The sequence below is a fragment of the Cyprinus carpio genome, chromosome B16 (genome assembly GCF_018340385.1).
Source record: "Cyprinus carpio isolate SPL01 chromosome B16, ASM1834038v1, whole genome shotgun sequence".
Classification (NCBI taxonomy): Eukaryota; Metazoa; Chordata; class Actinopteri; order Cypriniformes; family Cyprinidae; genus Cyprinus; species Cyprinus carpio.
In genome coordinates this window covers 20,301,926-20,316,956 of record NC_056612.1, presented here as the reverse complement: position 1 = coordinate 20,316,956, position 15,031 = coordinate 20,301,926, and the positions used below count along the sequence as shown (strand labels likewise).

The following is a 15,031-nucleotide window of genomic DNA, read 5'->3' as shown; positions in this document are numbered from 1 at the left end:
ATTACTTGTTCCTGAAGGAATCTTCTAGGCAGCAGAAAACTCTCCACTGATCTCTCGGTCATAAACTATATTTAAAGCCGTTATTCTTTGCTCTTTAGATCACATTAGTCACGCAAAGGAATACAATGGTTTCCATTAGCATGCTGAGTCACAATCTTGCATCACATTCATGAAGATCTGGTCTCAGATTGTGCATATATTTTTAATGGTTTGGTATGGCAAGAAAAGTTGGTTTTGTTTGTTGATGGTGAGTCTCATGAACAAAAATTATTGTAAATATTTGCAGCAGTGACCTTCTATAATCTAGACTAGATGGATATATTATTTTATTTGAGGAGACTGATTCAGTTTCAGACTCCTTCAGAGATGGCAGAATCTTTCTGGATATGGGACAGGCTCACTTCTGGATTGAATAAAGTACAAACTGCAGAAAAACCCTTTGCAGAGCGTCATCTACTACATTTACGGTACTCTGTGCCAGCTAGAAGCAGCTATTTATTATTCTGGTGGATTTTTGGGTAGAAGTGGCTTAGAAACACATAACCTGGTTTAGACATTTAAAATATAAATGTAACACATATGGCTTTATTTAGAAATACATTATGAACTTAGGGATGGACAATGAAGATTGTACAGTATGTGTTATATACCTTTTTTTGTAAAGACTTTTTCAAATTATTTTCATCCCTTTTCGTTGTCAGCAGCAATTCCTTGGTTAACTAAGAACACAAAACATAATCCTTAAAATCATTCCATTGTGCAGCTTTGATACTTGAGAAACTGTTTCGATTAAAAGCACAGTAAAAAAAAAAAATGAATAAATGTTTCATTTTTAATTTAAGTATTTTTTGTTTTAAAAATGGACACAAGAAACACATTTCTCTAGAAACTCATATGTATTAAAAGCACAGTAAAATAAATTATTTTATATATTTATTTTTATTTTGGAGGTTTTGTGAAGGTTATTTTTATATTTTGGAGTGTTTTTTGAGGTTATTTTGAAAATATTAAATTTATTTAATTGTTAACCAGTTCAGTTTCAAATTAAAAATTTTAAACTTTCAATTCATTATTTTTTTTTAAATACAATACTATTCAATATGTGTAATGAGTAAGGACCAAAAAACAACAACAACAAAAAAACACAACAACACCAGGCTATGGAGGAGATAGAGATATAATATTCCAAAATATATGCATAATAGGCTAAGTTTCTTTATTTCTATTTAGTTGCCTGTGAATAAAATGCTACTCTTTTCATCTTTTGCTTGCAGATTAACGTCATGACAAAGAAACAAGAGGCTTTCTGTGAATCCATCATGCCTACAGTCCTGACCATGATGTATTTACATGTGTCTGAATCACAATTTTGTTTTGCATTGATGTGGGTCTGGTCTTAAATTGTGTGGCTATATTTTAATTCTATTTTGTCATGTTAATGTATCTTCGATAAAAGTACCAATTTCTTTTTAAAAACACAAGTATTTTTGAAATAAAACAGTATACAGCACAGCACATAGTGAACAGTTTCTCATAAAAGCACTTAGAACGAAGCCGAAATACATGTAATTCCCGCTATAAACCTTCCCAGAGGCAAGAAACAGCCATGAATACAGGCAACACAATGTTGGGAAGGGATATGAGAACCAAGGACACTGCGGATGTTAAGTTGTAGATCTGGAATACTTGGCATCTCAATTATAAACGTACTGTAGGTTTCTCTCATCGTGCCGAAGGCTAATGCGGTTAGGTCAGCCTAGCAGCCCTCGAAAGAAATCTGACTCGTTGCTAAAGCCCTTGTTGCCACGGTGGGTGTCCAGAAGAGAGTTTATTTTAAAAAGATGTGGCATGCCAGCGCTATGAGTAAGGAAGAACAGAAAAGCACTCTGGGTTATGGAGGAGATAGAAATATAATATCCAGAAATACATATACAAAGCCATCTGCTATGTTTTCCAAGCATACAATGATGTTCTGCAATACTTAATGACACATAGGCTAATATGCAATGTTTCTTTATTTCCATTTGAATGCCTGCAAATAAAATGTCACTCTTTTTATCTTGTGATATTTAATATAGTTTGACTTTGCTGGCAGATCAACATTTCCATGACAAAGAGCTTACAAGAAGCTTCTTGTGAATGCTGATCCATCATGCCTACAGCTCTGACCATGATAAACAGCTCTCTGTAAGGCCTCGGAAATTTAGCGAAGATAATTTTCCACTCTTAACCTGAAGAAAAGAAGCCTTTAAAGGATGCATTTATTTTACATTACATATTTGTTTTCTGAGAATTACAGCTTGTTTTGAACCTGAGTGTTATTCAACCATCAGAAGAAGAAAAAATAATAATAGGAAAACAGAAAAATGCTCAGAAGATTTAAATGAGCAAGGCAGCCAGACCGAAATGACTAAAACTCATTTAATTAAATATTTAATAATATATAATTTATAATAAATAAATTCAATTATTTAATTTAATACAATAGCCTTAATGCTAATGACTTGATGCTGACTGCTAAAAAACACAAACTTTTCTCTTTAAGGGTTAAATTGTCACACTAAACAAGGAGTCAAGAATGAGGAGATGAGGAGTTCATGAAATGAGAGTCTTTAATAATCCAAATGGGAAAAATAAAGCACATGGAAGATATCCAAGAACCAACAAACACAAACTGGAAGGACTAGGGCTTATAAAGACAGGATAATTGGGGAAACACAGGTGCATGGAGTAACTAATTAACTGGGACATGGAACACGTGGAGGGAAAACACAACATAATGAGTCCAGGGGCGTGACATAAACAGCATTGCCACGTATAAAGCTATTAACAGTTAGTAATAACAGATACTTACAGTTACTTAACTGCAATTAACAAGTTACAAAATTATTTTTAATGATTCATTGATGACTGAATCAATCCTTGTGATTCTCGAATCAACAACTCAATGACTCATTGAACAGGGGTCCACTTTCGGACAACCCGATGATAATGTCAGGTCAAATATATGTTTTTCCTCAATGTAAAAAGTACAACATACAGCAAAGGATTACAGAATGTATCTTTTAAAACAAGCTTTATTTTGGGGAAAAATTAATAATTACCTGCCAATTCTACTGAAACTGTCCTCTTCTTTGCCATGTTGATGCAGGGGTTATGCCAACATGGTAACTTTGGTATTAAAATTATTTGAGGAGCATTTATGATTGACTTCCAAGTCAGTGGCTTGTTAAACAACATAATTCTCACTGCACATGAAGGCAGCATTTCGGGCAAAAGTTAATAGGCAGATTTTATGATCTATATCATGACTTCCACAAACTGTTCTGGGACATATGAAAATACAATAAACTTTACGGACTTTGCAAATAAACACCAATATGTTCCTCCATACGGTTTTATTGAAATGTTTAGAGCATGCCGCGACCGCACTGTCCACGTGATGACATCAAAAAACCATGGAATCTGTTTTTGAACAGGTTCATTGAAACAAGTTGTCCTGGTTGAACTGATTCACGCAAATGAGTCGGACCAGAGATTGTCTTACTATATGGGAGATGAGAGGGTCTGTATTACTTATTACTTACTTAATACTGTATTACTGTATTACTTCTAACTACTGGAGAAAGCATAACGGGTAACTTGGATCACGTGTGCATTAATAACCAATCACTTTACAGCCTTGACGTCATTAAATTTCAGAGTTGTACGACACTCAGTTACCGTTTATGGATCGGATACCATAGGAATGAATGAGAAGTGCCATAAGCTGAATCTCACCAGTTGCAAAAAGTCAGTGACTTCTCTTATAAAACAGCATTTTTTTTTCGTGGTAAACTATAAAAATATAGGCTGTCGATTTATTAAATGATAAACTGTTTCCTCTAAAAAGCTGCTTATTCAGCGTAGTGAAACCTCTCTTTCATTGACATCCATTAAAAAAAATGGCCTCTGGTCTCTTTTCTGTTAGCATTAGCCATTACACTTTTTTGGCTAAAGGTTGCAGGCTTGTCTTCTAGTGGCTTTGGTCGGACTTCACGTTAACTGCCCTCTACTGCCAATGTGTGGCATTGCAAAATCCAAATATCTGTTAAAATGTAATTTATTGCTGTGAACAAAGCTGAATTTTCAGCATCATTATTTTGGTGAATTGTTTGTTCAGATGGCATCCATCTGGTAGGAGGTACAGAAGCATTCGGGCCCTCACAGTCAGATTGCGTGACAGCTTCTTCCCCCAAGCCATAGGACTCCTCAACTCCAGAGGACTGTGGGGATGAGAACTCATTCACACACTGGACTGATTTGAACCACTCTCACACACATCCCAATCTATTATCTACCTCCGCACAAACAATTTTGCACTAATTTTTTGCACATCTTTGCTGTTTGCACTGCTCTCTCAGTATGCACACATGCACTTTATGTAGTCCTGTGTAGTCTGTGTTAATTACAGTTCTAATTTTAAAGTGAGCTTTTTCTCTCTTTTTTTAGTTCTTATTTAACTTTTACTTAGCTTATTAATATAATTTAATTATGTCCAGTTTAGTTTAAGCTAATAAAACTGATGCAGATTTGATTCCAACAGATTTAATGCCTTTTAGAGTAGAATATTTAAACACAGTCACTATAGTTTTAATTCAGCTTTATAAATTATAGGGTTTACTCTAGTATTTGAATCATATTTATTGTAAATGTATCTTTTCAATGTATCTTTTTAAATCTCTTTTTGAGTTAATTAATTCTAAAATGTCTGTGATTAAAGTAGAAATTATTATTAAATTTCACAGTTTTATATTTACAAAGTTTCAAAGTATAGCTTGTTTTGATGAATGGATGTATATTTCATTTTAACATTTCATTTTTAAGTAGTCACTGTCATTCATCAAACTCATAAATTAAGAGCAGTTCAGAATTGAAAGTACGGGAGTGTTTTCATGAGTGCATATGGCAGAAAAAAAGCATTTGTTTGGACACATGGTTTTGTTGCTTTTTGTCACTGCAGTGCTCATGGCTTTCATTCTCATAAGCTGGACTTGGGTATATAAAGGCCAACAGAGACCTTTATATAAGCCCTAATGTCCGCAGCTATGCAGCTGAAAAGGATATTACAGTCTGAGTATGCACAAAATGTGTGATAAATATCAACATCTGTAGATATATTCATCCACACCAGGTCTAAATCTTCCTTTACATGACAGAGTGAATCTGGGACAGATTTAAAATGGCCATGGTATGGAAATCTGAAATTTGCCACAGCATGCAATACTGAGGGAACAAGATTTGTTAGACAGCTGCTCAAATTTATTGGCTTAATGGTTTTATTAATTTGAATCATTGGTTTACATGGAAAACAAGTAGAAGAAGGGATGGGTAAGGGATGAGTAAGTTCAGCAATAGTCACACAAAGGGTATTGTGGCATACACTGGAGTTGAATGAATGAGAAAACTCTAGCAGGCCTGCTGTGCCTGCAGTTTGGTAGGTGATCCTCACAAACACTCCCGACCTTTTAACACACTGTCCACAGTTCACAAGTGCCTGTTCTCAAGTGTCTCTCGTATGCACACATGCACATATATTCACACGGAAGTTTATTAACCCTTGACCGACTTGCCTCATGAAAGCTCTGCTTCATTCCTTTTCTTTTGAGTCTTTCATTTACACAGTGGAAACAGTGATGTGGCAGTCATTTTATTCGGGATCTATTAAGCTATTAAAAAAATACATAAAAAAATTGTAATTAAAAATGTCTGGGTGATGTAATTGTTTGAAGACTTTAATAGAAAGAAAAAATCTTATTAAACAGCTGAAATTTAAATTAAAAAGAAATGTAGAAAAACATAGTTTGGCATAATCATCAATCTATCTATCCATGATCCATCTATTAATATAAAATCATAAAATATACAACTATATTGTTTAAATATACTGTAAGTATACTATACTATAAACTAAAATACTATATATAGCCTACTATAGCTGTATGTATTCAACAACATTAAAAACGTTATATATATAACATTGTTTTGTTTGTTTTAAAACATGATTTTTAGTGTCACTTTACAATTTTGGGGGTTTTGCTGGCCAGTGGCCACTGAATTTGTGTTCATCCTACCATATCATAAAGTCATAAGGTAATAAAGTTAAGAGACTCATCGTTAAATACTGAATACTACTATACCTATTGTCTAAAAATACACCAACCTATGTCACGTTCAGTTTTGCTGTTACAAAGAAGATATGAACGGCACAATGATGGACAGTTCATAGCAAAGTTTGTTGTCAAATAAAGTTGATCTGTAAGCTTGATCTGTACTGAGTTCTGAGTCAGTGTTCCCTACAGATCAGCCAGTAACAACAATCCAGTGCCAGACAAGATGGTTTTCAGCTGACCATGAATCTTTCTCTCGCCATTGCCTTTAATACACTGGAGGTGGCAAATTTTCTCAACGCAAGAGAATAAAAGAAGAGACACAGCTGTTGTTCTCCTGCTGTGATAAAAGACTCTCTAGCCAGCTAGCAAAACTGGATCCTGCATCCTCATAGCTCCTTAATGCTACTTAACATTGAGTCCAGAGTTGAAGACACTGATGTATTTGAGGTATGGCGTATGTTCAAGACATGGATCCTTTGCATTCAAATCACAGTTTGCATGCAAATCATTCAGGATGTGCAAACAGGAAACGCACATGGTACTATCCCACAGTTTCTACTTCATAATTTTTCCATTTGATTAATAAGTCATGAACAAACATTATACCTAGCACATCAGTAGTTGTGCAAAGTATGCTGAAACAACAACAAGTATCACAGTTTCACAGTATCACACTGTTTTTCCACAATCCAGTCTGCACTTTATTATACTCTTTTATAAAATCATACAATTTTATGAGTCATACAATATGTTTTTCATGAAAGGGGCCCAATGACTTGAAATGAAAATAAGAATGTGACTTCCAAAGGCATATATAATAGATTTAGGGGAAGCCACACTGGTGTGGAGCAAAGGTGCTTGATCACAAAGCCAACCAACGCCCAAATGCTTGAAGAAAACAAGACCAAAGATTATCCAGCTGCTGCCCATTTACCTCCAGCTGCTCAGTGACCACAAATTTCACCACCCCCATACCTGTGACCTCCTACTATAATGGCACTTTAGCCAAACACCTCAAAAATCATGTGAATTGGAGTGAGAACACCAGAAAGTCCAAAGCTGAAGTGAAAGACTCCTCTCTCACTGGGAGAAGTGCAAAACAGGCCTGTTTGGAAAGTACCCATCACTCAAACAGCAATAAAAATTTCCAATGGGCTTATTTTGAGCACCAGCCATACTGGGCCTTTGCGTCAATATGCAATTGTACGATAACAGCTGTGGGAAGGGGACTTATTGCCTGGGAGATAAGACAGCTGGGAGTGAGTGTGAGTGAGAGGGAGTAGGGCTGGGGACAGCAGTTTGTTTGAAGTCCTTTGATGGTGTAGAAACTCACAGTGTGGAGCGATGGATGTTCACTCACCACAGAGCTTGACCGCTCGATAACCCTTGTACTGCATGAAAAGAGGCGATATGGAGGACATGTTTGTCTTTCAGCAACATTTAATAGATGTTTAAGGCTAGTTCAACACTAATTTTCCCAACAAACACCAAATGGTTGTTGGGTTTTTAGCATCAATGAAACTTTGTATCACTCTAAGTGTGTGTTCCAGATAAAGTTTTTTGAGTCTATTAGTGGTGGGAATTTTTCAGTGAATCTTTGCGCAGGTTATATTGTTACGCCAAGTAGATGGCAACAACAAGTGTTTTTATGAGTTAGTCATTGGAAACATTCATTCAAGAAAATCGTTCATTCTGAAACAAAACAAGTGGCAAGGAAATGCTTACTGGCATAATACTCTATCATATAAAAGTAATTGCAGAAGCAGAATGTTGTTCTGAATTCAAACATGTCTATAAGTGAGTCATTCAATGATTCATTCATCTTATTTGTTTAAAAACACACTCATTCAGGAGGGAAACAAGCCACTGTTAACTGTGATTGACAGGCTGTTTGACAGGCACAACGCTTCTATATATCTGCGCTGAAAACAGTCAGGTATGTAAGGTACAGAAGGTACGTAACTCGGCCAGAGCACATTTTTATGATGTGGTATTATGTCCCAATGCAATCTACTCTGCTACACACTCAAAAGTGTCTACTGTTTCTTCCCAAAAAGAGTACATACTTTTAGGGCATAATATAAGCAGGCCATTTGGGATTTGTCTGTATGAGTGATTCAAACCTTGATTCATTCAGGAATGATATGCACAATGGTGTAATCTACTGTCACTATTGTTTTTTTTCCTCAGTTGGCAGGGCAAAAGTTGACTATTGCTGCCATTACTAAAATGTAAGTTATTAATTAAAAAAAAAAAAAATCTCAATAAACAAAGTAGACTATATAGGCTATAGCTATATTAAGAAAATGTCAGATGCGCCTCAGTTGTGTTCAAATCTCTAACCTAATTTGCCTTATCCTAATTTGCACCAATAATGCTTTAATAAAAGCGTGAATAACCACCAATAAACAAAGTAGACAATAAATAGACTATTTTACATTTTCTAAAGGAAGTGTCAGTTGTGCCTCAGTCGTGTTAAAATCTATAGCCAGTTCTTTACACTTATAAAGCGCAAATAATGCTTTAATAAAATTATGAATAACCACCAATAAACTAAGTAGACAATATTTATAATTCTTAGTCCACACAAGTCCACAACTGAAAGAACATAGCAGCTTAACACATTTGGGTTTAATTGTATAACCTGCTTAAAACAGCTTTTATCTGTGAAGTAAGTCCCATGGGATAAATTGACTTATCATCACTGGAAGTTAGCATAGGAACTTCAGAAAGGCCCTGAAGAGATAACGGGCTGTTAATCAACATGTCAAAAACTTTATGGTGTGTTTCCCCATCTCACACCCAAGCTATTCCAGGACTGTTGGAGTGACATGACCTTTGAAAGATCCTCTGTCTTCTTGTTTCCGTCACATCTACGCCAATCGTATACCTTCCACTGGTCCTCATTCTTTGTAAATTAATTCATCACCTTGGCATTGGCAGTGCTATAACACACTAGCGACTGACATTGGCCTAAAAATAGCCCCTCTTATTTTCCCCAGCAGGACAACACAAGCGATATCCGCAATTGGAGCAATCCCCACAGCAACAACACAATGTTGAAACAAACCCGTCATTTGTGGGCCCATATAAAGTTTCTGGCAACACTGGGCTGGAAAATATAGCCAGTCCCATACTTCACATTCTTCTTTGAAACAGAGGCAGCAAAGTAAAATAAATGTTGGCAACCAGTCTGAATGTCTTCGGGTGAGAGAAACCTGATCAGTGAGTCTGTACATGCATGTTGATTTGCTGCCCCCTACCGTGTATGAATATGACAGATGTGTCATAATGGACAATAATAAACCATAACCTCTGACAAACTGTGCTACAAAGGTCAAAGTTACACTGTTTACAGAAGTCTCGCCTTACAGACGTCAACGCGTAAAACAAATGAAAGAAACAGGATGGAGAGTTTGAGCCTAGAGAAAAGAGCCGAAAAAAAAAGCTCTTCTTGACAACACAAAATCTCTGAAAAGTAACCATGGTGATTGTGGTTTAGTGCAATGTGAGTTCTGAACGCATGCTTTAGAAGGAGAGAGCCATAAATCGAGGTGGTTTTAGATGTCATGCTATACAGAGGCCAGGGGGATGTGAGCTTGGCCGTGAGTTTGGTACAAGTATGTGACTCACGGCTCGATGGCCTTCTGGAAAACCAGAAGTAGGGACAGCTGAGCCATTTTGGACCTGGTTAGATTTCCCAATAGGATATGCATTACCTCCATATCACTGATCATTGCTATATCACTCAGATTTAAGCTGCAAATACAGCAGTCTAAAGGAGGAGTTTTTTCCCCGTTCAATTCATTGCATTGGACATTGACTGTTTTTCTTTACAAGGAAAAAAAAATAATAATTCTAGTTTAATTCAAGATCTGTTCTTCAATAAAAGTTTTAAGACCCATTCAGAGCAAGGATGAGAACTACAATGATAATAAAGAGAGTTTAAAAAATTGTTCTAAACTTAAAAATAGCAGAGCATCTATAACGATAACAGCACAGAGGAACAATATCATTAATTGGAATCACTTTCAAAATGAATTTTCTCAGCTGATGAATGATAAAAGCAATGACAGTCAATCAGAATCTATTCTGCTTTAAAGAGCTCCAGCATTTAAGGTGGCAGATGTCAGAATGGCAATGCATGCTTATAATAGACAGAATGATATTGTGAGTTGGTGTGGACGCCAACATAGTTATCGTTCTTGGTGTGAATGGGCCTTTTCAATCGTACATGATTTTGTCTATTTTTTTTTCATGACTAATTACTCAAAACTATGAATTATTAAGGGCATCAGTAATAGACACTCAGTTTCAGCTCTTCAGAATAGACCATGATTGGAAACACTACACAAAATTATTATGCCAACAACCAGGGCCAATAGTTTGCGCTCTCACGGTCTAACAAAAGTTCCAGAGTGGCCATAAATTGCCATCATTTGGAGTTAAATACGACGCCTTTGGGTATTGTCGATCTGTTCCGGTTTATAAATAGGCATAAACTTGAAATAACAGGCATTTTACCAACAAGAAAACCAGGAATATTATGATAAGGCTCTAACATAGAACATGTCAGTTAGTGAGAACAGTTTCTTACAATGATAAAGCCAAGCCATCTTTAAAGTTTCAAATTTAAAACAAACTTCAGTATTGCATTTGCACGTGCATGCATGGTGAATCTGGCTGTTGATATATTTGGATGTAACACATTTGTTATGCAAGTAAGCACTTAGACATTTATCCATTTTTACATCTGTATGCATTAATCTTGTACATCTATGGCATTTCACTTCCAGACAATATTAAAAATATCACTGAAAAGCTCTTGAAACAGTGCAGACATGACTGTCCCTTTCATTCTGTTTTATTCACAGATCGTCTCTTCCAATTTACATTTTTCACATACAACTGTACCCAGTAGTTACAATTTTCTTCAAGTTAAATAACTAAACATTGAAAAATAAAACACCCAAAGTACTTCTGCGTTCAACCCATAATAGCATGAATAACGACAAGGATTATTGTTTGTCACAAGCCTTTTTTTTAAAACAAAAACAAACCTAAAAAACCTAACATTGTACTGTGCTGATTAGAAAGAGGAATGAATTGGTCTGCCATAGTGTGTGAGTGTGTGAGGTCAGGGTCTTGATGAATGGTGTACGTTGGCGTTTAGCTCAGCTTGATTGTTGTGTAGCTTCCTTGTAATTTCCATCAGAGGCTCTGATGGTGGGGTTGCTCTGTACAGTCTTAACAGAAGACAGTTTTCGGGTTTGGCACAGGACTCTTGCAAGCTGTGCTTCTTTCCACCGGGTCCCTCAGGCAGATTGTGCTGAGGGACTCGCAGATTTAAGGCTACGTCCAACAGTTTACGACCTCAGAGGACCTCTGGAGGAAGAATATGTCGATTAGACATGCAAGCGTTTAATGTATTACAAAATGTAGTTAATTAGCTTTTCATAAATTAGGACACTAATTTATCTCAGGAGCTTTAGTCCTGAGAAAATGGTTGTTTCTATCTTCGCACTCACATGATCCGTCTATAATAATTCTATACCTAACATGAGATGAGGGTTGCGCCCCAGATATAGCAAAGCAAAGATCCTGGATATCACTTGGGATTAAAAATGTACATCTCAGTTTACGAGAGCTGGCATGGCATGAGGTAAACCCCCTTGTGTTTTCTTTGTGGATGATTAATGGCTGGAGGGCTGTCTGCAGGAGGACAGGTGGAGGTACGTGCTGAGGGGAGCGGCACCAAGTAATGCTGACCAGGCCGAGGGAAAGGGGGGTGAAGAGCTAAGCCTAGGGGTCCTGTTTCTAGTCTTGGGTGCCCGTGGGGCCGGATCAGGTCTTCATGACACCATTTCAGGAATGCAGCTCAGTGCCAGGCTCTTCACCCCGTTACCCCTGCCTGACGCACCCACAGGGCAACATACACCCACCATGACACCCGCATCTAAGACACAATTAACCCTCCAAGTGCAAAAAAGTCAATGACAATTACTCTTTTCCACCAAAAGAAACATTAATAGTTAACATACAACAAGAACTGTTAAAATGTAATGGAACATTTGCAAATTGCCTCAAATTGATCACCAGTCACAGCCTAAGAAGCGATTGACACTGACATATTAGAAACTTTTTCGATGCTCACCTGCCACATGCTGAGGCTTAATGGGGCCTGTTTTCTTAAGGAATGATTCTCCGCTCTCAAAGGCCATGATTGGTTCGTCGGGTCTGTCGATCTCTGATTTCTCCCGTCCGTTGTTGTGATTGGACAGCTGAATGATCTCTTCGAAGTGAGACGCCTCCCCTTTTGCTGACAGGCCATTCTCGTGTTTGGAAGGCTGAATGCCATTCAGCACAAGAACGGACAGACTGCAAAAGAAAACAGATGGTTTAAACCACTACAAATTTGGAAATAAAGCAGAGTTTGCATCCCATGTGTTCAAGAAAGACTGTCACCTCTGGGTAAACTGACAGGATATAAAAATGCAAACACAAGACTTGCCTTTCATTCACACCATCTTGTTTCAATGCCGTGCTTGGCTGGTAGTCAGCAGCTGCTAGGAAAAGACAGAATGTCATGCTAATAGTTTCTTAAAATGGCAATCTTGTTTGTTTTAGCATTCCTTTGCCAAATCAATGTTCCTTTCCAAGATGGTTGTACAATTGACAGTGTAAACATTTCAGCAGTTCATCTGGAATTGTTTCCCGGATTCCCAGTGTGCATTGTATTAACAACAGCTAGTTAATACATAATACATAATAGGAGTTTGCTTTGAAAATGTCCTTTTGTATCTGGATTTACACTACCCCTACATGAAGGTCAGTAAGATTTTTTTTAAAAAGAAATTAATAGTTTTATTCAGCAATGATGCATTAAATTGATCAAAAGTGACAGTAAATAAATGTATAATGTTTAATTACTATTTAAGACAAATGCTGTTCTTCTGAATCTCCTATGCATCAGGGTTTTCCCACAAATATTGAGCAACTGTTTCCAAAGTTGATAATAATAAGAAATGTTTCTTAAACACAAAATCAGCATATTAGAAGGAATTTCTGAAGGATCGTGTGAGTAATGACTGCTGAAAATTCAGCTTTGCCATCACAGGAATAAATTACACTTTTAAAACAATATTAATATAAATAATTTTTACTCTATTTTTGATCAAATATTAATTTGAATGACGGTGTATGTGTTTCTAGTGGCTAAAGTGAATAATACTAGCAGCTGGGTGAAAGTAGCTACTGAGTGTCAAAGCTCTACGTAAATAGACTGTGATGGATTCACCATGCCGCTGTGCCAATTTTCATACTCCAGTAGAGAAAGCACTGGTTTTGAATGGCAACAAGGATTCAACATGATGCAAGCAACAAGCAGAGGTGTGTACACATTTTTGCACGCTATGGAGCTACAAATCCATCTCCCAACCTTGAGGAAATATTGCAGATAGAAGCTTAATCTTGAAAAGGGGAGGTTTTGAAAGGGGTGTGGATGTCGGAACCATTATTTATGCTTTTCCTAACAAGGGAAAATGATTTTGAACGTTAGCTCCAAAGAAATAAAAAAGTTACAATGACAGAGCCAGGGAAAACATTATGTGGGACTGACGTAAACGGCTGTTGCTGATACAAACAGATCTAAATATAAATGTTCAATCAGTCCTGAACAAAGCACTGAATGGCAAATCCAACTAAAGATTATTTGTAAGTAGTGATATGAACACTATTTATGCTAAGATTTTTAAACCAACATCATTTTAAACTAACGTCATACCTTTATTCATCTCAGAATCTTTTCCATTGACTTGAGATGGAGATTTTGTGTCTTTCTGCATGAAGGAAAGAAAAGAAAAGAGCACAATTAGATTCTGAGCTCTTGAACCACAAGGGGAAATTGGAGCCTTGCTACTGCCGCAGTGAGGCCGTTTTAAATAAGAACGGCACTGTACCTTGTCTCCTGCATCTGTTTTGCGTGTTCTTTTCATAATCTCCTCCAGACGCTTAAAACAATGCACAGAAGAGACTTAAGTAAAGCATGGAAAATGTTTCAAGAGTTTCACAATCAAATTTAAACCTAGAAATAAAAGTTTTTGAACTTTAAATAAAATTTAAAACAAAGGAAACATGATGACGTAAAATGAAGAAGAAATATTTAAGATTCTGTACTATTTATAGGTTACTAATTAAGTATTGTCACATTGATCTTGTAAATTGTTGATCATGAAGCACAAGATATTCTTTTGATCATTTCTGAATCATTCTGCAGAACATGGTCATCAGGTTTCACACAAACTTGTGGAGTTCATTTAATATGTAATATTTAATACTTAGTTCATTTATATGTCTGTCTATATGCAGCTCCGTATTCCTGTGAGGCATTATTTGAAATTCCAAATTGTACTGTTTACGGACATATATCTCTCTGGCCCTCTGTATCTCTTTTTTTATGCATTTGTAAATAAAAAATAATGTATTAAATTAGAAACAAAATTAATTTAATTTAATTTAATTAATTTAATTATTCCACATCATTCCCAATTCCAAAAGGTGATTTTTACTTTTATCAATAGACATCTGTCTGGTTCTTTATATATCTTTCAAAGTTTCAAAATCAGAAACTGCCGCTTTAAGCAGTCCAAAAGACAGCGGCAGGTGTTTATTGAATTCAAAGAAACACTATACACTGAAAAAAAATGATTCATTGAATTTACTAAATTTTTAAAGGTAAGTGGTTGCAATCAATTTATTTGAGCTACATTTAAAACAATTGTAGTTGACTAACTTTCAAAATATATATATATTTTTTATTTAAATGTAGCTAAAATAAACTGTTTGCAACCACTTACTTAAAAAAAAAGTTGTATCTTTTT

At 36.1% G+C, this 15,031-nt stretch overlaps 1 protein-coding gene across 6 annotated transcripts in view; it reads right to left on the bottom strand.

Annotated features, from left to right (window-relative positions):
- Positions 1-10,745: 10,745 nt before the first annotated feature.
- Positions 10,746-15,031, bottom strand: part of LOC109092119 (MAP7 domain-containing protein 1-like) — a 38,493-nt gene continuing 34,207 nt past the window's right edge. For 5 of the 6 annotated variants that reach the window (XM_042741393.1, XM_042741396.1, XM_042741395.1 and 2 more), the window contains 5 exons: positions 14,111-14,161; positions 13,936-13,990; positions 12,664-12,718; positions 12,307-12,530; positions 10,746-11,537 (listed from right to left, as the gene is read on the bottom strand). In XM_042741393.1, the coding sequence (XP_042597327.1) occupies positions 11,527-11,537; positions 12,307-12,530; positions 12,664-12,718; positions 13,936-13,990; positions 14,111-14,161 (396 nt within the window). In that variant the 3' untranslated portion in view covers positions 10,746-11,526. The remainder of the gene's footprint in view (positions 11,538-12,306; positions 12,531-12,663; positions 12,719-13,935; positions 13,991-14,110; positions 14,162-15,031) is intronic. The other variant, XM_042741394.1, reaches the window with a different exon arrangement.